This window comes from Cryptomeria japonica, chromosome 1 (assembly GCF_030272615.1).
Source record: "Cryptomeria japonica chromosome 1, Sugi_1.0, whole genome shotgun sequence".
Classification (NCBI taxonomy): Eukaryota; Viridiplantae; Streptophyta; class Pinopsida; order Cupressales; family Cupressaceae; genus Cryptomeria; species Cryptomeria japonica.
The window spans coordinates 97,302,627-97,328,058 of NC_081405.1; the positions used below are offsets into that span (position 1 = coordinate 97,302,627).

At 38.8% G+C, this 25,432-nt stretch overlaps 1 protein-coding gene across 2 annotated transcripts in view; it reads right to left on the bottom strand.

Annotated features, from left to right (window-relative positions):
* Positions 1-1,708: 1,708 nt before the first annotated feature.
* LOC131041942 (uncharacterized) overlaps positions 1,709-25,432 on the bottom strand; it is an 89,035-nt gene continuing 65,311 nt past the window's right edge. For both annotated transcript variants that reach the window (XM_057975215.2, XM_057975214.2), the window contains 3 exons: positions 22,458-22,510; positions 3,836-3,938; positions 1,709-1,926 (listed from right to left, as the gene is read on the bottom strand). In XM_057975215.2, coding sequence (XP_057831198.2) covers positions 1,843-1,926; positions 3,836-3,938; positions 22,458-22,510 — 240 coding nt within the window. In that variant the 3' untranslated portion in view covers positions 1,709-1,842. The remainder of the gene's footprint in view (positions 1,927-3,835; positions 3,939-22,457; positions 22,511-25,432) is intronic.

The following is a 25,432-nucleotide window of genomic DNA, read 5'->3' on the forward strand; positions in this document are numbered from 1 at the left end:
TGGATGCTGTTTTGGGGTTGAGTCTTTTCTTACGTGGCTGGGAGGTGTGTCCAGCAAGGCCACGATTTTTTGAAGATATCATGGATAATCATTTCTTTCTGTTTTTAATGTATTGAATGCAGCTCTAAAAATTTATTCGTATTTTTGAAATACAGCTTTTTCCGAAGAGTGCCTTCGTGGCAAATAGAAATAAGTTTTCTGGCAGAGCACGACATGGAAGTTTGAAAATATATGAAGCAGAATTACATCTCTGGCAGGCTCGTGGAGTTTCCTTAAGTGAGTGCGCTGGATCGTGGAGACGTTTTTTTTGGCAGTAAGGTTGAACGTTTTTTTTTTAAATAAAAAAACATCCTTTTTGTGATGGCTGTATGAGTTTCTGCAGAGGTAGTGGGAAATCTTTAAGCCAGTGATCTGAAAAGAATGATTGTTTTGTGCTGGTAACGATTTTAAGTTCTGTGCGTGGTGCCTGTGTGCTTTATATACGTAGAGCTTCAGTTGGCTGTGAAGATTTTTCTTCGCAGTGTGTTGCGATATAATTTTATATTCTTCTTAACAGCGACTAACACAAGAGTATATATTTTTGTTGAAGAACTACAGCAGTTTGTTTTCTGAGCATGAATAAGTAGAGGTGTGGAAGGCTGCAGCATTAGTGAGTCTGTACAGAGGACATGGTCAAAAACAGCATCGTAAAAGGTTCTGAAGATATAGTGCGGCTGTAGTTGGTTTCGAGGTTCAAAATGATTTTCGATTCTCCCAGATCCTAAATCTTTGTTTGGTCAAACCAGGAACAGTGTTGATTATGCAGTATATAAATTCTTTTTTTTTTTTTTTAAAGGGGGATAGGTGTCGGGTTCTTGTAGACATCTGACTGAAGTCTTGTAGTTGAGAGTTATATTTTGGTGTGTAAGTTTTAAGGTGAGATATCAAAGGTTATGTGAGAGAGCTGGGTGTTGGGATAGAATTTTTTCTATGTTCATTAAGGAGTTTTGAGATCATATCTTCTGAGAACTGCTATGTCTATATGTTGATCGAGCTGTTGAATATTCAAGAAAAATTTGTTTCTGTGCTGAGGCTTTCAATTTCCTTTTAATAATTATTTGTAATTGAGGTTGCTGCCTCGTTTCTCTGGAGTCGGTGCTTCAGGTGTTTTAAAATAAGAGTTTTCTGAGAGTTGGAACTCTCATCTGTATTGCAGGTTGTTGCCCATTGGGTTGGTGCCCACTGAGAGTTGGTGCTCTCCTTTATTTATCATCTTGTAAATAGGGTTGGTGCCCATTTGGAGCTAATGAATGTCTTTTGATACCGTGGTTTTTTACCCGAAAGGGTTTTTCACGAGAAAATCTTGTGTTCTGGTTTTTAGGTTTTGTCTCCATTTCTATATATCTGTTTTGAGTATTTTCATGAGTTATTAAGTTTGCAAAAATCTCCAATACTGATTCCTCTCCCCCCACCTCCCCTCTCAGTATTGGCTGGGTGATTCTCAGGATGCTAATACATGAATATACTATAAAATGCACATTTTATTTTTTTTCTAAAATGTTTATTAAGATGTGGAGGCACTAATTTGAACATCAAAATAAAATTTAAAGTTCAATATTATATTCCAACATCTATTTGAACAATTAACAAGTGGATATCATCTCATTTTCACAAAAAACGTCCCATCCTAACGCTTGTAGTATATTATCTGAGATCCTTCTTCAAACTATGGAATTAAAAACATATATTATATTTAGAATAAGAAAAAATGAATTAATATGTATCTTATACTCAATTGATGAACATAGCAAAAGTAACCAGAACTAACAATTTGTTCGCTAGGTTCAAATGTCCATGTATCAATTATGCAACAATATCTGTGCAAAACCCCATGCTTCTCATTAATGCATCCAAGCGATTTCCATTAGTTAAATAGAGATATCCAACCTACACATGGGAAAAATAAAAATATTGTTAGTTCTAGAACCATTACAAGAGAAGCTCATATTAGAGACTTCAATCTTCCACAATACATAATTAGTGCAAATGCTTGCACATATAACTTTTGTTATTTATTACTTTGTTCAGGCTATGAGAATCACAACAATTGATATTTTATTCCCTTTCTCCATCTTACTCTCATTTGTGTGCTCAATATAAGGCAATAAACCAAATCAACATCGAAGCACATTTTTCAATATAAACATATAATAACACCCAAGAACATTACTCTAAACGAAAAAATATCAGTCTGTCCTTACTGTGTTTTCTTCTACGAGTGTAAAAATGGGTGAAAGAAAAAAGATAGCTATGTATGGAAAAAATCTAAATTCAAATTTTGGAAATTTGTGGAAACAGAATCGGAAGGATGGCATGTCATAATCAGTTATGATTAATCCTGTGTTTTTCAAGAGTAACACTGCTAGCCTGCTAGGTATAGAGACCTGAGAATGTAATATCCGCAACAGACACTTTCCCTTACTGGCTGGTGTAATATCCGCAACAGACACTTTCCCTTACTGGCTGGTTAATGATAATGACCAGATGAAATTGTCTCCAAAATGCTCTGAATGTTAAATCTGTTATAAGTTAATTGTATACAGTCTGAAAAGATATATCTTTTACATATACCAAAGTATTCAAATATATTGTTCCTCTGGAATGATGCTGTGCTGTGATTAATCTCTCATTATAAATAACTTGCGCAGGCCGGGTTGGCTGCAATTATAATAGGATTCTGGACAGTTTGATGATGTTCTAATTCTGTGTCTTCTGAATAACTACAATATCTGATTCCAGGCTTGAGAATGAAGTGTGAAATGTATTTTGAAGTTCTGTCTGATTCTTGTCCTCTTAATGTATGTACTGATGCGGTGTGTATTCTCACGTCTTTGTTACTTACCTAAGGACTGATCTTAATCTCAATCCCTCCAACAGCAACGTTGTGCTTTTTCCAACTCTTCCCATACTTCCCTAATTCTCCCCTAATGAAGTGGAAATGGTTGCCTTTTTATACTTTGTGTTTTGGAGTGATAAGACATGACTCATGCCCCTCCATACTCGTTTTCTTTCATAACCACTTTTAAATGCACCTTTCTGTGATTAAATCGTGATCGCTGATTATCAAATTGGTTGCTTTCTTTATTATTATAACTTGTCTTATTCAATCTACCCTGGGTGGTAATCATTGTGTTTATAATCGATGTCATTTGGTATCTTAATCCATGTTTTCTGTATACCCATGATAATGATTATCGTGCTCATTGTCTTGACACTAATTCATTTTATTTGCTGCCTCTACAGTATTAACACGGTTAATCTATCTTCCATCGCTATTTTGAGGATTAGTATGTAATTGTAATCTGTATTCCCTACTACATAGCTGCTGTTATATGATTGCTGAATATTGTCCCTTATTATACATATATATATTAGTCTTATCGATTGTGTATTTAACTTCGATCCACTTCTTCTACAATTCTGTCTCTTCTCAGAGACTTCACGAAATTGATAAACAGTGTGAAGTATTAGTATCGTGATGACCATGGTGGGAACATTACAGAGAATCAGAATTCTAATGGAACGAGGATGCTGAAAACCATGAATAACTGATGAAAAATAACAAGGGAAAACTACAGCAAAAAAAATTGCAGATAAAATGCATATTAATTGAACCAGTTGACAATTTTACTTCTAGACAGTATGAGTTACTAACCGCAAGGCACTTTTATCACAGTAAATATTTTCCTTTAAGAAGATGAAATAAGTCCACAAGTATAAAAGTAACCAATGAAAATAAAAACAAAATTAACAGTACATAGTTCATTTAGATTAAAATTACTGTGAAAAGACTCACAAGAGTTTCTAGAGATGATGCCCTGTTATACACTGCTGCTCCAGCACGCCTTACTGTTCGTGTTTTACCAGATTCTCTGTTCTTGCCCCAACGTATGATATCTCTACAAAGAAAACAAATCAAATAAAGAAAAATTAAGACACTGCAGAGCTCATAATTTCAAAACAAAATAAATTTGCAGTATGATTTCAAAATGATATTTCATACAATACAATAATTTAGAAGTGCATTTAAGTCCAGCTTGCAAGCAAAAGTTAATTTGTGCAATTTTAGTTTCAAAGGGCATCAATTAATTAATTATGGACCAAGAAGCATTATTTCCAAAGAAATTGTTTTAAATCTAATGAACTGAGCATTATAGAAATAGCTTTAATTCATACTCATAGTATTTGATTCTCTTAGCTTAGAAATTGCTGCATGGCATCATGAATTCATTAACAATTTACAAAGTATCATGTCCATCCAAGACAAACATGTTAAACTAATACAAGTCATTAAATCAGGAATTGGATGGCTTAAAATTAGGTAAAGTTAAATAAAATTTACTCCAAAGGATTTATCTTCTTACATCAACTAGCCTTCATGAAGTTGAGTATTGACACACTCAAAAAGGATCTCCATCCTTGCTTCTATTTACTCCCTACGAGATATGTGCTTTAAATACTGGAAGTAAACAGAAAATGTAACAAGAACGCGAACAATACAGAATTCAAAGTAGCGTATAGCAGAACGATATATCTTGTATTCCAAAACATGTAATGAGTACAACCATTACCATTATCGCTCCCAATACAACATGAGATATATATACCACTCGGTGGTTGGTTAAGAGTGCCAACCGCCAGCAACTACCAACTACCCCTTCGAGAAATATAGTTCATTACATTGCCATTTTTTAAACAAAACAAAGTATTATTTATTTATTCGTGGCACATCTACGATCTACGATGGAAACAAAATGGGGCTAGTCAACTAGAACTACTGAGAAGAGGGGACGTTCTTCGAATAGCTGAAGAGGTCAGTCAGGGTGCACCCTGAAAGGTGGAAAGTTGTTGGCAGAGGTATTGCACCTGACCAGCCCGAATCCAAATGTCTCTCTTGGCAATCTTCTAGCACTCCCGAGCTACCTTCACCAATTGAACTGCCTCCATGAGATCCTTCCGTGTGGTCTCCAACTACCCAAACAATGCAGCTAGACAGGCCTCTGCCTCTCTCAGCTGTGTATCTCGCTTCGCAGTGGCCACCTGTTGCTACTCTAATTCTGTCTCTAACACCACTCTCCACTCCCTCTCTGCTCTGGCAAGGCGTTCCTGTGGTATCATCTCTTCCATTGCGGCCAATCTGCCTGCCTCTACCTCCCATGTCGAGTGGGTTGTCTTTTGCAACTCATAAAAAATAGCACGAAATGTGCTCTCCATACCACCCCACTCAATCCTTCCCCAACATGCGGTCGGCACCATGACTCCACCATTTCAGGTGTCTCAATATTTGGCCACCCTTGGGCTCTAAAGTGCTGCCCAAACTCCGCTTCGCATTTGCTCCTCGTAAACATGAGTCTTTCGGCCTCAACTGGTACTAGGCCTATGTCAACCCACTCTGCCAATTCAGCCACCTCCCGAGTGACCGTAGCAATCTCATCAATCTCTGCGAGGTACCTCTGAATGGTACCAAGGGCATCCTGTGGGTCAGATTTTGAAACCCGAAGATGTCCTTCATGTGTTGCCCGTCCGTTAGATGCATCAACTACTGCCTTCACCACCTGTCTATACACATTCACCTCACCACCAAGATGTACACTCTCCTCCTCGATCTTGATCACTTCCCTGGCCTATCTATCCTTTTGTGTAGCATCGCCCTCTTGTGCTTTCGAGGGCCCTTTTGCATGTTTCTCCACATGGATGCCTCGAGTAAGGCTTTGTGACAGTGGTGGGATGGTTGTAGTACCCATATCAAATCTACTCAAGAAACTATCAAGCCTAGCATCGACATCCCCTGCTACCCCTTTGGCCACAACAACACCTATCATCCCTTCGGCCACAAGTGTGTCCCCTTCGGGTGCAACATTCTCACGTACCATCCCTTTGGTTGCAACGGCATTCTTGGGTACATGGCCACCTACGACTAATGTGGCAGCCCTTTCTTGAGGTCTAGTAGGTTGTAACAAAATACCCACAAGAGTTGCTTCGCAGAGTGGTGTGGAGATACGCACTTGGTTTGCTGCCACCAAACGTGCTGTAGGGGAAAGCATGACTGGTGCGAATGTGATGCAGCCACCAAAGCCCCTCGGAGTCCTCCAATGCCTCGCCCTCAGAGTGAATCTCCCTCTCATCTTCATGCCTCACTTCATGCACCGCCATTCAAAACGAATTATCTTCGCTCTCACTCTTCGTGGATGCCACATCAACAATGTTGACCTCCTCTTCATCGGGGCTTCCCTCGTCCTCGACGTCTTCCTCTTCGACACTAGGCTCAACATCCTACAAGTCCTGCCACTCTAGTCGTCTCTTCTTTCTGCACTGAGGGTAGTCGTTGGTTGTGAGTGTATCGAGGTGCATCCAGTAAAACATTGGCGGCTTGTTATGTTCCACTTGGCTAAGGGGTTGGAACCTTCCCCATCCATCGATGCGTACCTATGTGCATAGGGCATCCAAAAAGAGTTTAATTATCGTGATAACACATATAAAATGTTGTATGTTGGAGGGTGAGGAATTCCTCTATCCAGTCCAAGAGTACATGCACCAATTGTATACCCTGTTGTTCCTGATCCCATTCATGAGAGCAATTATCCATACTGCAATATCAAAAGCTTTATTAGCTCCTGTGAGATAGCTCTTCACTAGGTCCATCAAACACCGCCATTCAAGGGAACTAATAAAGGTCTTCTTGACCCCTCAGCTACTTTTACTCCATAGATTCCCCCACTCCTCTACTGACAAGTTCCTACAGAACACCAACTCCAACAACCACTTCTTCCTTTCCTTTGTCATCTTCTTCCCTAGTTTAGCCACCTTTTCCCCTCTATTAGGGATGTCGAACACTATCTAAAATTCGGCAGACTTGAAAGATACCATGATTGTGTACCCTTGGAACTAGGCAATCGACTTAAAGAAGTGGCACTCATAACCGGCCATGAGGGTTTTGAGAACATGCTCAAATTCCCTGAAATTGAAAACCGGCATCTAGATAGCATTGGCCACCTCGGCCTTTCTGAGAAAACCTTTCAAGGGGTGGTTCTCTAGGGTTTTGTCCCACCAGGTGTGGCACTCAATGCCGCTAATACTCTTGAACGTGAGATTTTCAACAGTTACCCCTTCGACACAATGGACTCTTGGTCGAGTCTTCTTGGTACCGCTACCCCCCCCCTACTGTTGTCGCCATGGTTGCCTGATACGACATTTTCCCTTTGTCGTTTTTAATTTTATCTCCTCCAAAATAACTGTCATAACTATCCATCCACTTTTTGCCACAGTTCCCCATACTTGTCCCCACGGGTCACTTTTTCTGCATACGACCCCTACTAGCTTTTCCTCCCTACGTACAACCCCTTCTGGCTTTTCCTCACTGCGTTAGTTTCTACCTTCATGCAGATTTTTCCTTGACTTTGTCGTTTGTCTTGTCGATATGGTTCCTTCACTGGCACCTCCATATGGTTTTGCTTTTACAAACGGTATCTCCCCCACTTCCGTACGGTCTTCATGCCAATCGCTATCATATGGGTTTCTCTGCCACCAATTGCCAACTCCATACGAATATACTTTGTGCTCATACGAACCCTTCTACCTTCGTACGATGTATGGCTTGACACAACCCCTCATATTGTTCGTGTTTCCCTTCATACGGACTTCTACTGATAGCATTTGCCTTGCTTGAGAGCTTACCTTCCATGTATGGATTCTACTCGTACAGCATATGTCCTCCGTATGGTGTTTCCACCAACCGCTCTTGTCCGTACAGTGATCCCTGTACGGCTCCTGCCTCAAACTCCATGCCATACGGTAGCGTACAATCACCTTCCTTCCCTCTATGACTTTCGTACAACCTTTTCCCTGCACAAAATCTTCCCTTCTGTTGACTGTCAACTTCCTTTGAGTTCAAAAGGTCTTTTGGAGGATATTTATGACTTTTCTCCAAGGTTAGGGTTTTAATAACGAACTTTATTAACTTTCTAAAAAATAACTTTCTTTTTATTTTATTTATTTTGCCCTACTAACCGCTTTTTATTTTTTCTCTTCCCTCTATGTTTTCTTGCCACTTTATAAATTTTACTTTTTCTTCCATCAATTTTCTAAGTTTACCAATGAAAAATACTTTGTTTTCTTTTCATCTCCAATTTTCTAACCTTTTAGCTTTTTTTGCTTTTTTCCGTAGACTTATTTCAATGTTTCTTTGTCTTCTAGTTTGTTTCCCTTTGAATCATCTATTTTTCAACATTTGGTAACAACTCTTTCTTTGTTTAATTTTTTCGTCACCTTTATGTCTTTTGGTTTGCATGGGCCCGTCGTCATCAAGTTGTCGTTTCATTCCCTTGGGTTCGTCTCAAGATCTCATTTCAATTTCTGAGTTGTATCGCCACCAACAAGTGAATGGTGGGCGCTTGTAGCATTCCTACTCACAACACGTACCCATATATTCCAAGTCAAAAATCTTATGGAACAAGGGTGCCAATCCAATCCCTTTGTAACGACTATCAATGTACCGACCACCGTACTATTGGTACCATGTCACTACTTCCCCGTTGATTTGTGGTGGACTGGCTGGATTGGGAATAACTCACCACAACAAGTTAGATGTAGGTTCCTTTTCACCGTGTCGTATCTCGGCAAGAAAGTAATCTTTTGCCTTGATCACCATTTTTAGGCGTTGCCCGAGTATCTCACCATATTCAGCAAGGTCAATTTCTTCCTCCACCTCCTCTTCATCTACATGCTCCTTCGTAGCTTCCTCTTTTTGTTTCTTCTCCGCTTCTTCATCGACTTCATAAGCCAAATGTCCTAAACGTGGTCCCTCATACATCGCCTTTGGTCTCCAGTATCCCCCCAGTCTCGTCCATAGCGTCGGTGTGTCGAAGTAAGCATTTGTAACATGTTTGTGGATTCGGGAAATGGCAATGTGGTGCAGGGCACCTAACACTCCAAGAATGAAAGCTTTGTTTTCTTTTAAGTTTGTGTGCTATATTTGTGATGTAATAATGGACCAACCATTGAGGACTCAGTAGAGCCATGATTGAGTTGTCCAAGTTTTGGTTTGAGTCAATTGTGCTCAGGATGCTGACAGCCTGAGAAGTGAGATGCTTAGGTAGTTCACAGGTAAAGTACTCCAGATGAATGTATTCATGTATTAGGGGTCAATTGAGTTGTGTTTAGGTCTTCTACGGTGTTTGAGGACCTTCAAGAGTCTTAGAATGCATTAGAATGCAAAATTGCATCCTGGAGCAAAAAGTTGTCAAAAGTTGTTGAGTAACATTTTGCAATTTCTTGCAAAAGTTGCATTTTTGGTTATAGGCGTTAGGAAATTGGTTGAACCGACTGAAACAAGTGGATATAAGCCAAATTTCACTTCATAGTACGAGTTGGAGGATTGGAAATGCAAGAGCAAGTTTTTGGTTTGTGAAGCAACCTTGTTTCCATCGGTTTTGGACAGTTTTTGTCTTGTTTTCATTGTTTGTACGGTCCAGTATGGACTAGATGGCGTAAATCCATTGCAATTCTAAGTATTCATTGTATTTGTCTTCTTTAAGGTTGATTTGCAGGTTTGATTGTCCTAAGTTGTAGAGATTTCTTCCATTCTTTGCAACTAGGAGCAAAACCCTTGCAAGTAGGCTTTAAGAGCAAGAAAATGGCTCTAACCTAGGCATTCTTTGATGGCACCTGTTGAAATCACTAAGAATGCTAGGTTAGGGTCTGTACATAGCTTTAGAATAGGGTGTGTGGTGTTGCAGGTCTAGGAGGAGGAGAAACAATGAAGCCCTAGGCTCACCGCTGGGAGTAGGTGAGTTGGGACAGCAAGAAAAGTGTGATTTATGAGCACCTGGGGATTGGTGCAGGACCAAGTGGCACATGAATGGAAAGCCCTCTGAGTGCCCTTGAAGGTTCCCAAATTGTTTGGAGCAGGAGATTTGACTGGTGAAGAGTTTTAGACCCATCTTGCCAAGTCACCGATTAGGCCTAAAACCCTTCAAAATAGTGCAGCATTGGAAACCCCACTTGTACGGATAACCCATATGCACTTTTCCAGTATTGTCTGCAACTTCCAAAAGGGTACTCAGATCCATGATTTATTTCTAGGCTTGTTTGGGACTTTTGCAAATTAAGACCCAAAAACCGCCTAGGGAGGGCTAATGCAATCAGGCCTATTCAGGTGCCGGTAGAGACCTAGAAGGGTTAGGAAGCCAAGGCGATGGATTTGGTGAACCTTAAACCTCAAAACACATTGAAGACACCTTGTAGATGCATTGGGAAACCATAGGAAGTGTTTGTGTGTTAAGATCCTTGCAGGAGTGGTTGGAGCCCAAGAGAGGAGTGTGTGGGAAACTGAGATGGCAACCTCAAGTGGTGGAGTTGATTGTCCAGAAACCATTGGCTATACCTAGGAGGCAAGTCAAGAAGGTTCAGACCTTGGAGGTCTCATTATCATAACCCCTACCAAGTGCCATGGGAAGGACTTGAGTAGTTGTAGGGTTGAGTAGGACAAGTCACTCAAGAAGGTGTAACAAATAGGCTCCAAGACTCTCTGCATCACAATGCCTTCCACGTGCTTCCTCACCAACCTTTCTTCTAGTGTTGTCATCAGTTCAACCCACTCCACATCAGGTCTATACGATTCTCCAGTGATTATAGGGTCTTCTTCAAGTTCCTTACTTCGTTCAATTGTCCAATCTTCCCGGGTTGCATACCCCAACAGATTGATTGCCACAATTGTCTCTCCCTTGTTCTGTATATTTTCAATTTTGATCCATTCACAGGATCCCGGATGGGGTTGTCACCAAGAGTTGATAATTTTATTGCCTCATTCAAGTTGACTTCCTTGACTTTATACGGCCCCAACCAACGAACTTTGAACTTCCCGAGTTTCGTTACGGCTGTTATATTTTAGCACCAAATGTCCTAGCCGGAAGTTCATTCTCCGAAGAAGCTTGTCGTGCCAAAACTTTTGTCGCCGTTGGGCCACCTTCGTGGCCCACTGTGCTATCATCATCCATTCATCTACCTTAGTCAGATTTACAAGATGTTCATTCAAGCTCTTTGCATCACCTAGACGGCTTTCCATTGCAATCCTTAGGCTCGGTATAGTGTACTCAGTTGGCACCACTACTTCCTGTCCGTACATTAGCTAGAACGGAGTGTGTCCCGTTGTTCTCTATACGTAGTGCGGTATGCCCATAGTACAGTCGAGAGTCTTTCTTCTCAATCCTCTTGCTCCACTCCACATGACTTGTATATGATCAACACTAGTACCTTGTTTGTAGACTCTGCTTGTCCGTTGGCCTGGGGGTAGTACGAGCTCGACAGATTATGGAATATCTTAAACTCCGCCATCATTGCCCAAATGACATGATTCACAAACTGTACCCCCCAATCACTTGTGATCTCAATGAGGATGCCAAACCGCGTAACAATCTATTCATAGAGAAATCTTGTTGTGTTGATTGCGGTGTTGTCTGGCAGTGCCCTTGCCTCCACCTACTTCCTATGGTATTCTATCACCACTACAATGTATCGACACAAGTGCATATTACTTACTTTCAATGGACGAACAAAGTCGAGACCCATCTTTCAAACAATTCCTGTGGCCACGAATGGAATAGAGACATGAAGTCCCTCTTCAATGGCTTGCCAGCCCTCTAGCATGTATCACAACCAAGCACCCATTCTCAAGCGTCTGTGTGTAGGGTTGGCCACCACAACCCTGCCATTAGCACCTTTCGTGCAATGACATTCAAACCCATGTGGCCTCCAGCTAACCTTTCATGTGCCTCCTTTAACACTCTTGGGATCTCCTCCTCCATCACACATCTCCATAGGACCTAGTCGAGTCCCATCTTATATAGCAACCCATTGATGAGTTGAAAGGTTTTACTTTTGAGAGCCAACTTCCTCCATTGGCTTGGTGGCATGTCCCTTGGAAGTGTGGAAGTAGATAGGTACTTGTCGATGCTTCCATTCCAAGGTGGTAACACAGCAATCTGAAACAAGTGGGTGTCAACAAAATCTTCATTCATCCCTTCTAGAGGCTCCCCGAACCTAATCCTTGAGAGTTGGTTTGTTATGACGTGGCTTCTTCTAGGCTGTACCACAATGGTGAAGGTGAACTCCTGCAGCAAGAGTAACCACCTACTCACCCTCCCTTGGATGATTGGTTTGCTCACTAGGTACATCAGTGCCTGGTAATCTACGTAGAAAGTGAACGATGTCGCCAGAAGGTAGTGTCAAAACTTCTACACCGAGTATACCATGCCAATTTTGTTCGGCCTTGGAGAGTAGGCAACTGGTGAAAAAAATGGGGTGGCCTAGCCCTCCCATACTTGCCTATGCCAGCGTGGCGCCGATGGTGTAGTTGGAAGCATCTACATGTACGTGAAATCCTTGTCCTAGTCAGGGTACACCAGGATAGGTGCACTTACCAACTTGGACTTTAGTTCCTTGAATGCCATCTCTTGCTCCATTCCCCATATGAACGGTTCACCCTTCCTTGTTAGTGCGTCCAACAAATATGACATCTTACAGCGGATGAGTATTCCTCGTAGTATAGTGGTGAATATTCCCACCTGTCACGTGGGTGACCCGGGTTCGTTTCCCGGATGCTTTAACTATTGGAAGTAAACAGAAAATGTAACAGGCATGCAAACAATACAAAATTCACAACAACATATAGCATAACGATATATCTTGCATTCCAAAACATGTAATGAGTGCAATCATTACCATTTTCGCTCACGATACAATATGAGATATATATATCACTCGACGGTTGGTTAAGTGTGCCAACCGTTGGCAACTACGAACTACCCCTTCGAGAACTATAGTTTATTACATTGCAATTGTTTAAACAAAACAAAGCATTATTTATTTATTCACAACAAATCTGTCGTCTACACTTCCCATTAGCTATCAGAGAACAAAGAATATAATTCTATTTACATACCTTTGAGAAAATGATCAAATAGTCTTTCAGCAAAAAATTTCACTTTTCCAAATTGGGAAAGAATTCACCATCTTAGAAGAAATCTCACAAATAGTTGAGAGAATGGAGTAGCAAATGAAATGCTTTCTGAGGTTCAACTAAGCAAAACCTCTACAGAAATTTGGAAGCACCTACGAGATTTGCACGAGACATTACATAAAGGTCGGGCCTTCTTCCTGAAAAATATGATTTTCTCAATCATGATGGATGAGAAGATATCTTTCTAGGAGCATTTGATGATGATCAAAGACATCTGTGATCAATTGTCAACCATAGGTCATGAGATGGAAGAAGATATGGTGGTCATTACGCTAAAAAGCTTACCACGGGCCTGTGAGCATTTTATTGAAACACTCAATATAACATCTACCAATGTTGACCTCAAGTTCGAAGAGTTGTGCAATAAGCTCTTGCAGAAAATCAAATGAAAGAAACAGCTTGGAATTTGTAGTAATACACAGAGTGTGGAAACAAGCATTTGTGGCCAAAGCCAAGGGCAAAGAAAAATGGCCTAAAATAACGAAGATACTTCAAATAATCTGAAAAATATCACGTCACTATTGTGGTGAATTGGGCTACATGAAGAAGCACCACAAAAAGAGGTTAAATGAAAAGAAATCCAACCCGGGAGGGCCTCCATCAAAGTCTCATGTCAACCTTTTATGATTTCACAACCAAACAAACAACAAATCAATTAAAGTCTTCTACTTGGTACAACAACTTTGGAGCATCTTGACATTTCAACCACAAGAAAGATTGGTTCACAGAGTACACAGCTTGCTCGAATTCAATGAAGTTCGATGGTTGTGAGTACAAGTTGTTGTCAGCGAAAATGTGAAGATTTTTTGAGAGAAAAATCTCCATTTTTTCAATGTGTACTATGTTTTGCGAATGGAGCTCAATTTGCTCTGAGTCAAATTATGTGCCATTGTCTCAATGTGGATGTCATATTTAGCAAACACAAATGCTTTATAGCTGACAAGGAATCCAAGAAAATCATTGCTATTGGTATCCAAAATCATGGTTTGTAACGACTTGTTGATACTAGACATGTTCAGGGGGATGCATTAGTAGTATGGGCACCTCAACTTAACCTACCCCTCTCAATTTGCACGAGAGAATTTGGTAGAGGGAATGCCAAACATCCAACAACAAATACAAGGTGTTTCCAAAGTTTGCCAAGTAAGGAAGCAACGCAAAAATCCTTTTTCAAACAGACAGGCTTGGAGAACCTCGAGTCTTACAGCTGGTCCATACAAACATTTGTGAAACAATGAATATGGCATTAGTCACGGGTGCCAAGTATTTTCGTTTGTTTGTTGATGATTTCAGTAGTAAAAATTGGGTGTTTTTCTTGAAGCAAAAATCAGATGTGTTTAAAAAATTTCAAAAGTTCAAATCATTAGTAGAGAAAGAGTCAAGACATGACATCATAACTCTCTGATAACATAAGTGAATTATATCCAAAGTAATTCAATAACTTTTGTGCTAAACATAGAATCAAGAGACAAGAGGCAATACACAACACCCTATACTCCACAATGGAATGGGGTAGTTGGGCGAAGGAACCATACAAAGAGAAGGTATTGACTATGAGGAGACCTTCGCTCCTACAACCAAGATGAGCACCATCCATTTAGTTCTGGCCGTAGCAGCTCAATTTGGCTGGAAAGTCTGTCAAATGGATGTAAAAAGTCCATTTGTACTTGGTCTATCTTCTTCCCAATGGGAGAAATGTTGTTTGTAGGCATTGGACAGTGTTTTTTCTTCAAGCACTCACCATTTTTGTAGGATACTATACATTGTGGAGGGGCTACATAGTCTCTCTCTTTCCCTCTTATGGGGGGATCATTGATTGTATTTTCATGATCGATGTAGTCCTTGGGGGGTATCATTGAATCCCCCATACATCATCCTTGTTTGTATCTTTTCTCTCTTTTGGAGAGGAGTGTTTTTCCCAATGGGTTTTCTGCTTTTCTCTGTTTGTGAAAGACTGCATTGTAAATGGATATCTAACATGGCCTAGTAGCTAAGACCCATAATAATCTTGCATCTTTGCATAATAATCTGCTTCTCCCTAAGTTGCACTTAAGGGGGGCTATTGGTGTGAATAAGGTCTTGTAGCTAGCTAGTGCATAATGGGGGACTTATTCACATGTTAAGTTTACTCAAGTCCTAGGCGTTTTTCTAGAGGTCTTAGTTGTCTAAATAAGATCCTATCATATCTTATCTTTATGACTTGTATTTAATTCTAGTTACCTAGGTCATTTAATATTTGATTGAGGTAGTCTCATCACATAGGATAAAAACACATGTCACAATCTTGTCTAATCCTATGTCCCAACCTTCTCTTTATAAACAAGGCATCTCATTGTATACTTCATATTTCATCAATGATAGTTCAATGATTGTCATTTATGGTATTGTCCTCATTTTCGGATTTTCAAAAATATGACAACCCTTACAAATTTTTGCTTAAAATGCATCATTTTTGTCTCCAAGGCACGTTTTACGAAGTGCAGAACTCACATTTGTTAGTGTCAAACCATTGGGGGTTGTCTTTGCCATCATTGTCCAAGTTTAGGTGAGTTTTGGCCTTCATTTTCTTAGCTTTCTGTGCAATTTCGGATTTCAGAGCAGTCACTGCAAGTTGGAGATTTTACTCATAAGGCATGCTTTTCGAGACAAAATTTTTGCTCCTTTCTGAACTGGACTAATCTTTGGTTCATCCTTGATCCATGTTTCAAATTTCATCGCATTCCGAGTTCATTTGCTATGTCTTTCCTTCAAATTCGGGTTTTTTCCACCTGAGTGCAAGTGGGAAATTTTCCTTCTTTTGCAAGTTAGGAGTTTTCTTTTGTTTTTGTGTTGTAGGGGTTTTTTCAAGCAATTACAAGTGAACTTTATAAAAGACTTGTAACTTACTTTTTATTTCCCATTTCCCCTTTTGGACAAATTACAAGTGAATTTAAAATTATAAGTTTAATGAGAACTTGTAAAAACTGATAAAAGTTCCTACTTTATGTTTTTAAAACTTGTAATAGGGATTTTATTTCCCTATTACACGTTGTTTTGTTATTTCTTTTTGCTCTTCTTCCTTTCAAACCCGAATTTGCCTAAACAAGAGAAAAGTGAAGTAATTAAAACTTGCAATGGGGTTTCTAAAACCGGATTGCATCTTTTTTAAGGCATTTGCTACTTGTATTTGCAAATGAAGAACCCGACTTGCATTCTTGCTCTCAAGAACCCGATTTTTATGGCTTTGAATCCGATTTTCTAGATGAAGGGCGTTGAATGAAGGAAGCGTGGGACGTTTTTTCTCCACATGTGCTGGTTATAGAGCCACATTTTTCCTCCTTGCTAGGCGTTTATGGCTTTCTCTTGGCCACGTTTTTCCTCTATAGTTGGGCGTATTTCCTCCTCTTTCTTGCGTGGGGTTTGAATACATCTTTCTTCCCTCTTTTCATCCCGATTTTGGTGCAAGAAGTTTGTGTTCGGTTTTAATTCGGATTCAGCAAGGTTTCCAACGTTTTTTTCTTCATCTTCTATTTATAGAGCTGATTGGTTCTTTCAGAGTTTATTCATTTCTTTCAAGGGCATCTTGATCATGCTTTGTTTGTGTTTGCCCTTGTTTTCAATTCGGGTTTGTGAAAGTTCTTCCCATTTTGCTAAAATCTTGAATGCAATTTGGAGATTGCATTGTTTTTCCTCTTTCTATTCTTTTCATCTACTTGCATTCGGGTTTCTAAAATCCGATTGCAAGTAAGTTGGAAATGCTGGTTTTTCCCCTTTGGTAGAAAAGACTTAACACTCTTTTTGCCAAACTTGCAGTAGTAATAGTTGTTATGAGGCCTCTCCATTCAAAATCGGGTTTTATAAACCTAATTACAAGTGAAAGTTCTTCCCATTCTACATATGGTCAAAATGAAAATGTCCTTCAAAATTTCCATTCATGGTCATCCACACTTATTATCCTTGGTCATAAGCTTTATTCCCATCATTTCCCTCATGCCAAAATCCAATTTTTGTCATTTATCACACTTACATCCATTTTTTCCCATTTAAAGTCTACTTGCAGTCGGAATTTTAAAACCCGATTGCAATTGTGTCTTCACTTGCAGCCAGCCTTCTAGAACCCGAAATTGGTCCAAAATGCACTAAAAAACACTGGAAAATGAGTCTCTAGGGTCCAATTACAAGTGCAAACTTGTAGTTACCCATTACACATATGAAGTTGCATGTTTGTTCTCCACAATTGCAAGTCAATGCTCTTGTTTTTCCACAAATGTAATCCGGTCCTCAAAACCCGAAATTCACTTGTAAGCCCATTTTTGCAGTCCCTTTGTCTCACCCATGTCATCATGTTTGCACACACGACCTACCAAATCAGTAAATTAAGGCATGGGCCTTATTTTGCAAGCAGATTCCAAGATTGGAGGATAATACAAAGAGAGAACAATAACATGACGGAGCTACACAAGGAGATAAATAAGTGATGTGAATGATTGAGAGCATAGAATGCTTTCAAGACAGAAATAGGCTTCTTACTTCAGCCTGGCAAAGAACTTCCCTACTGAAAAGCTAGTACTACCCCAAGCAAGAAGATAAGATTGAAGTTCGTTGGCGAAAGACACAAAAATCATTAAGGATGCAAATTCTCGTTCCGGTTCGAGATGTCTTCACCAATCCCGAATACTTCAAGTTCTAGCATCCTGAAGCAGCATGAAGATTTTCAAAACAGAGGATGATGTAGTTAGAGTCGTGTCTTCAGACACAGAGAATAGTTTCAATTATGTATTTGTAATTTTGTTTTGACAAGTTTACTTGTAAAAAAACAATTTTGTAATTGCAAGTTTATCACTTGCACTTTTGTAATTACAAATAAGCTGATTACAAGACAATTTAGAATAGGAATTGTAATTTTGAATCAGTCTTAGTTAGTAGTTGGAATAAGTCATGGTGGTTGAGAGAATTTATCAAGTTAGTTGGGATCCTCCCACCTTTTTCTCAAGGCCCCTCTCCTATAAATACTTGAGGGGTTCTATTGTAATTGATATCTTTTGGCAATGCAACAAAATTCTGCCAATTTGTATGTGCACTCTAAGACTTTGAGCTTAGATGTAAATCAGATTGCTTTCAATAAAAGAGGCAAGTTGTGTTAAGACTTTGTGCCAATTCAAGTTGTTATGTGACGACATTTTCTGGAATTGATTGTGATTTTTGTTCTATTGTTCTAGAGGGATTTAAATTCAATCTTGCAGACTTTGAGATGCTAATTGCATTTGGAGATATAGGTTTGGTTTTCAGACTTGGTCTTGCAGACTTTGAGTTGTTTATCACATTTGAAGCTAGTGTAGAAAGCTCAAGCAAACGGGGTAACTTGCAGACTTTGTGTTGTTTTTATTTTCTATGTTTGTGCATAAGAGGTGCATCATGTAGTTAGACTTTGAGTTGCTACATGTTGTGCTTGGTTACCAGAAAATCGTCTAAAAAGGTTGATAGGAAAATAGATAGTTGAAGACTGAACTTTCTTTCTGTTTTCCTGTCCCGAGGAAGTGACGGAGGTCTTTGTGCTTTCATGGAAACTTTGCTTCCCTTTATGTTCCAAAAATCCTACAAAAAAGTCTCATTTCTATATTTGTTGTTATTTATTTCCAATTGCTATCACTTTTCTGTCAAGAGAAAAGAATATAGTTTTTCTTGAAAGAAGAACAAAGACAGTTGTCTCACGGACTCTCACCCATATTAGATTAGTTTAGTTTGTAGATAGGGGGAGCTTCCCTAAATTAGGAGAGTATCATACTCACACAGTGTGGCTGAAACCACAATTTTGCACATCACCCTGGTGTACAAAAATTTCAACCAACATATGGCTTGCAAGTTACTTAGCAATAGATTTTGTGAGTAAACCCTTGTTGTGTGATCTGCAAAGATCATTCTCCGTCTCATATATTGTATTTTAAATAAACAACTAACAATAGCTTTTCATTAAATAACTTTGATCTAATTATTTTGAAATGAAGTATTAAACTTTTTAATTATTATTTTTTAAATAGAATATAAAATAATAGATTTATTATAATATTAATATATTTATGTTTAACTACACATATTCTATTCTACATTAAAATATATATTATATTTTAAATAAACTATTAATAATAGATTCTAATTAAATAGCTTTTAATTAACAATAATAATATAGAATATATTTAGTTTTGATAAATATAGAATATATTATTTTTTAACTCGGGGAAAAGGAAGGATGCAGCCTTCCAATTTCAGAGTTTGAGAGAGGCCATAGAAGAGGTTGGAGCCTCTAATGTTGTGCAGGTAGTGACTGATTCAGCCAATGTGTGTAAGTTAGCTGAACTAATGGTGAAGAGTGCTTATAAGCACATTTTTTGGACCCCATGTGTGCATACATTGAACAATACCTTGAAGGACATTGGGAAAATTGATTGGGTGAATCAAAGGCTAGAGATGTGCAAATGTTCATTTGCAACCATCACACATCACTTGCATTGTTTAGGACATTTTTGAAGGAGAAATTTTTCAAGCCCATGGAGACTAGATATGCTAGCTACTTTATTTTGTTAGAAAGGATGCTTGAGATCAAGGAGGGTCTACAATCCATGGTGGTCAATGCAAAGAGGGTTAGATGGCATGAGGCAAGCACACCGAAGGGAAGAAGTGTGAAGCAAAAAACCCTTGATGATAACTGGTGGTCCACAATGAGGTAAGAAAATTGGCATTGCTAATTTTATTGTTTAATTTTAAAATGTTCATTTAATAATTTAATTTAATGATTAATATGCTTCTAACTTGTAACTTGTTTGCACTTGCAAATATATTTGCTCCTTTAGTGAACCTATTGTGCGAGTGATTAGATATGTTGATACTAACTCGCCTACCCTTGGAGAGATTCATGAGACCTTTGATACCATGCTTGGGCAGATCAAGCAAAATATTCATAGCAGGGACCCTACTTTGGGATTTTATGAGGAGCATCTTAGGCCCATTGGGATGCAACGGTGGAACATTATGAACACAACACTACATATGGCAACCTATGCTTTCAATCCCAAATGGCATGCACCGAGACCTAGGAGAGTGGCTCCATCTAGTGATGAAGAGGTGAAATATGGCTTCTTTAAGGCCCTTGCAAAAATGTATAGTGAAGATGAATCTACTAAACTTTAAGGTCCAACCTTTAACAAGCAAGAGGCAAGGTCAGATAGAGCTACATTATCTCAAATCAACCCTATTGGATGGTGGACGTGGCATGGTAGGGATGTGCCAAACCTAAGAGTACTTGCCGTTTGTCTTTTTTCATAGGTTGTCAATTCCTCTATTGCAAAGAGGAATTGATCCACATATACCTTCATCCAATTAGTAAAGAGGAACCAGCTTACCTCTAGACGGTCGAAGAAGTTAGTGGTTGTTCATAGTGCAACGCGGCTACGGGATCGCATGACTCCTGAGGCAGCCCCTCATACTAGCAGTGACTCGGACTCAAGTTCGATTTTGATTTAGACTCTTAGGCCTACCATGTGTTGAATATGGACAGCCATATATTTTCTTCATTCTCTCTTGCATCTATTATGGATGTTTATGACATATTTATTGGCAATGATGAATGAAAGCATTTGAATTTTGGTAAAATGTTTGTCAATACATGTGAAATCTCAATTCAAGTCTAATGATATGCATTAAGCTTCTACGATGTTTATGATGAATGCTTTATCATTGTTATGATATGCATATTTGAAATTTCTCTATATTTTTAAAAATCCCACTATTCTTTTAACAATCGTACCCTGTCATCCCCTAAACAATGACCCAAAAGTACCTCCATACTAGAAATGCATCTCGTCGTCCCCTGTTGTCCCCATCCTCGAAACTCAATGGAACTTAGCTAATGAGTTCGGGTTAGGGAACTTTAAAATTTAGAGATAGTTTGTCCGATGGTTTGGCAATATTTAATGTTTAGTTGAGCTTCCATCGTTATTATGAGCATAATACCCTTTTCTGGGGTGATTTTGGGTTAGTCTTCCAATACGTAGTAAGTCAATTTCGAGTACCAACTAGGCCAACTATCAAGGTTAATATTTTTAGTATTGTCAGTGGATTCAGTTTTGATGATTAACTCTGCATTTTATAGAGTCCAGTGGTTTTAAATGAAATAATGATGAACTATTAAAAAATAAAGTTAAATTAAAGATTTAACTCTATTGTTACTTTAAATTATTTAAAAAAGAGACTATAGGGGTCAATTATAAAGTGAAAGATGATTTATTTTAAATGAATGGGGCCTTTTTATATTTGGACGCTACATTGGAAGATCAAAAAGTGACTTTCATTAAATTAAAAGCAAAAAGTGAAGAGGGTCGATTTTCCTAGGAGAGCTATAAAAGCAATTTTGTCGAGCTCATTTCTCATGCTGAGTTTGATATTTGATAGTTGATATTTGAGCTTCTTGTTGTTCATGTTTCTTTGAGGCTAGTCGTACTCTCATATGCTAGTCATACGTCTTTGAGGTTGGCCATATTCTTTATTTGTTGGGGGGTTAGGGTTTGAGAAGTTAAGAGCTTCTGTTTGGAGGTGATTTGGATCTGTTTTATCTTGCTTGTCCTCTACGTGAGTTTTGGTGGAGTTTTTGGAGATTGGCATCCACTTTTGGCTCATCTCAATTGCATATTTTGTGAACAGCTCAAGCTATATCATTGCTACCTTTTTTCTAGGTATGTTTGAACTTTGAAATAGATATGTAATGTAATTTAATGATCTGGGTTACTCATAGTTTTCAAAAATATTGTATATTCAAATCAGAAATAAAATCTGGAATTTTCAGCCTTATGTATTTCTGAGTTTTGTCAAATTTATGAGTTATTAGTTTGCTGCAATTACTTATATTATCTGCACTTTATTTGTCAATTAAAAACTATTGCAAAACACTTTTCAAAACAAAAGGAAATCCAAGGCAAAACAGGGCAGCATACTACATATGCTTTGCTTGTATAAAATTAAAGGTTGATGTTTATAAATTCTCAATCTTTTTTAGATGATTGCAAGTTTCATAGCTTTTACAACAAACCAACATGCACCTAAAATGCACTCCTCCTGCTGAAAGTTAAAATTTATGAAACCGAAAAAACACTATACATACATTCCAGCAGGTCAAAAGACACTCGTAAGAAAATTTTTGAGGAAAGAATGGCATCTCTTTCTAGGAATTAAGATCTCATCAGCTGAAGATATGAAATATAGTCATCTATTTACAAAAACTAGTTAACACTAAAAATGGGAAGATAGACATATTAGTGACACATAACACTAGCAAAAGATAAAACTGACCATAGGTGGCATAACTAGTTCCTTTTAAAATAACAAATAAAAAAGACTACAACTAGTAAGTAAGCATGACGGTGAGATTCTCAACCTTTCTTCTTCTGACAAGAATTCACCCTCAAGTAGTTTATTGAGCAATGCATCCTGCAAAACAAAATGCATAATTAATTGTTTGCACTTCACAAGCAATGAAAAATAAGGATCAAATTATGAAAAAAGCCACAGAAGATGATATACTAAAGACCAAAAGTCTATTCAGTTTTCAATTATAGCCATCTGATGATTAGAAATACCAGAAGGCATAAAGTTGAAAATAAAGCACCAAAGGGCAGCCCAAGACTAGATAGAGAACCTAAATATTGGTAAAAAGAAGCATTAAGCCCCTACAAATGTAATGAAGTAGTTATATTAGGAGCCATTTCTGGTACCTGAAACTTATAAAGGGAAAATAGTACAGCTGAAGAATGAGCATGTTATGCAGAACTGCTTGCATGATTATGACCCTCAAACACAGAATTACTATTTCTTTCTTCTAGATCATGCATATAGGGAAAGTTGTGTGGCTATCTCAAGAATCCAATAAAGGCCCTCAAACTCAATTCCTTTAGGTCCTTTCAAAACCTAATGACACGGTAAGTAGCTCTATAGAGACTCTGTTCCTTGACTATTTCTACATGAGTAAAAGACATCAAGGCAACATTTTAGCCTTAAACGATAAGGGATTGAAGAGTTCCTAGGGTTCCTACAAATGATAAGGCTCCTCTCTACAAGGATTGAATCCTCAAGTGAGTCAAAACCTTAATTGGCAACCCAAATGAGTGAAAATCTTCTCTCTAGCCATAAAACCATTGTATAATTAGACAACACATACACTCTCATCATTTTTCATAAGCTAAAATCTGCATAACCTGGAAGTCACAGCCACATTTACTTCATCCATGGATACCAATGCATTTAAAACCAGATCATGTGGGGTTCCTCAGGTATCAAGAAGTACCCTTATGATTTCAAGCCTCATTTAGTGCAAGGTGGCTTATGTAACAAACACCTGCTATTATTCCACATGACACATAATGTCATGTCCGCAATGCTTGCCATCTTATCAGAGCTCTTAGAACATATATCACTATATCATACTGTGTATTGATGCAATTGTAATGATTGAAAAGAAGATTTGTGGGTAAATATGCCAGCCATGCTCATGAAGGCTGCAAAATGCTGATGACAAAGTAATTAAAATTTGGAAGGAATTGCACGTCTTCAGAATAAATATGTATGTTGGTGATCTGAGTTGTGGACCCCAAATCTCTAAGGCCTAGTAATCCCCCAAGTCCCAGGGGTGTCAAACCTGTGAAGATTACTACAAAGCTATATTCAAGTTGGGCAACTTTAGACCAACTGTTGTGGTGGGTAAGACCACCTTCACTTCTAGCTCTGCAAGACCAAGGTGGGTGTCCCTTAGATGCTAAACTAACTAATAGTACTATGATCGAACATTTTCCTTGCTATAAACCATACCCCTTGCACAAAGCATCCAAATACTGGTGTCACAATATACCTATGTGCTGGTTTGGATATGCAAGGCTATGCACTTTTGTGTAACAAAAAATGCTTATCAAGAAGAGTATGTAAGATATTGGTAATAACCCTGTTGTGACCATTTCACACATCGCCCCATCGCAAATGGGGACCCCCTCTTTTTGCTTGTTTTTCGCTCGTTTTCGCTTTCGTTTTTTAGGGTTTTGTTAGTTAGTTGATTGTCTGGATTTAGGGCTAAGCCTTAGGGTTTTAAATTTTGCCTTTTCAAGCCAAAATCCAATCGTTTTTGAGAGCTTTTGAGCTTCCTTTTCTAGGATGCAAATTTTGAATGCAATAAATTCGTCAAAATGGTCTAATTTTCAATTGGAATGTTAATGCAGAGCTTAAATTTGTCTAAGTGTTGACCGTCAATGTGAATTTTTGTCCGATTGAATATTTTGACCAAATTTTGACTTTTTTGAATTTTGATCCTGGGCATTGGGATTGATTTGTTTTCGCCTCGTGAAGTGTTAAAATGTGAAAAATCTTGTTATTTTGGCCTGTAGGAGCAAAATCGCTCCTGTCCCTCAGTGAAGGACGGGAGCTCATTTTCGAATATCTCATCGTCCTTGCAGAGTCCAGACAAATTTCGAGTGGGAAGTGATGGAGAACGACGAGATCTTTCCGTTGAATATAAATTGAAGATTTTTATGAGCACAGAAATGCCTCCAGGAGGAAAATCGCTCCTGTCCCTCAGTGAAGGACCGGAGCTACAATTCAAATTTCGCCTTGTCCTTGCAAGATTTTGAAAACTTAATGATTTGAGGACGTCCAAGGGAAGATGCTTTGCCAAATGAATATAATTTGAGATGCAGAAACGAAGGAGAATGGCCTATATTGACCAAATCGCTCCTGTCCCTCTCCAAGGGACCAGGGCGAGGTACCTTGTGGCTCTCGTCCCTCTCCCAGGGACCAGAGCGATTTCCTTCATTATGCAAAATCCAGACAAAGGTCAAGGCAAGTTTACGTTCAAAAACAAGGGAAAACATGAGATAAATGCGTTGAATATAAATTGAAGATTTTTGGGACGTCCATAACAGTGTTAAATGCCTAGTTCGCTCCTGTCCCTCAGGAAGGGACCAGAGCGATTTTTGATATAATTGCTTTTCTTGCAAAGTTACAAACAATGTCAAGGCATGAACGAATAGAGTGAAGAAGGACGAGTCCGTTGAATATAAACTTGGAACCTGGCAAAGTGAAATGAAGACCACAAGGGGAGGATCGCTCCTGTCCCTCTCCAAGGGACCAGGGCGATACAATGGTGATGATACTTCCTACGCAAGTTCAAGGTCGTTCCTCCAAAGTTCAAGGTCGACACAAGTCAGGACAAGGTGGTGAGGGACGTTTCAAGGCATTTTCAATCGAACACAAGCATCAAGGTCGTCACTTTGGAAGGATTTGCACTCTAAGACCCCAGATCGCTCCTGTCCCATGGGAAGGGACCAGAGCGATATTTCCATTAAGGCATCGATTTCAAAAGACAAGCAA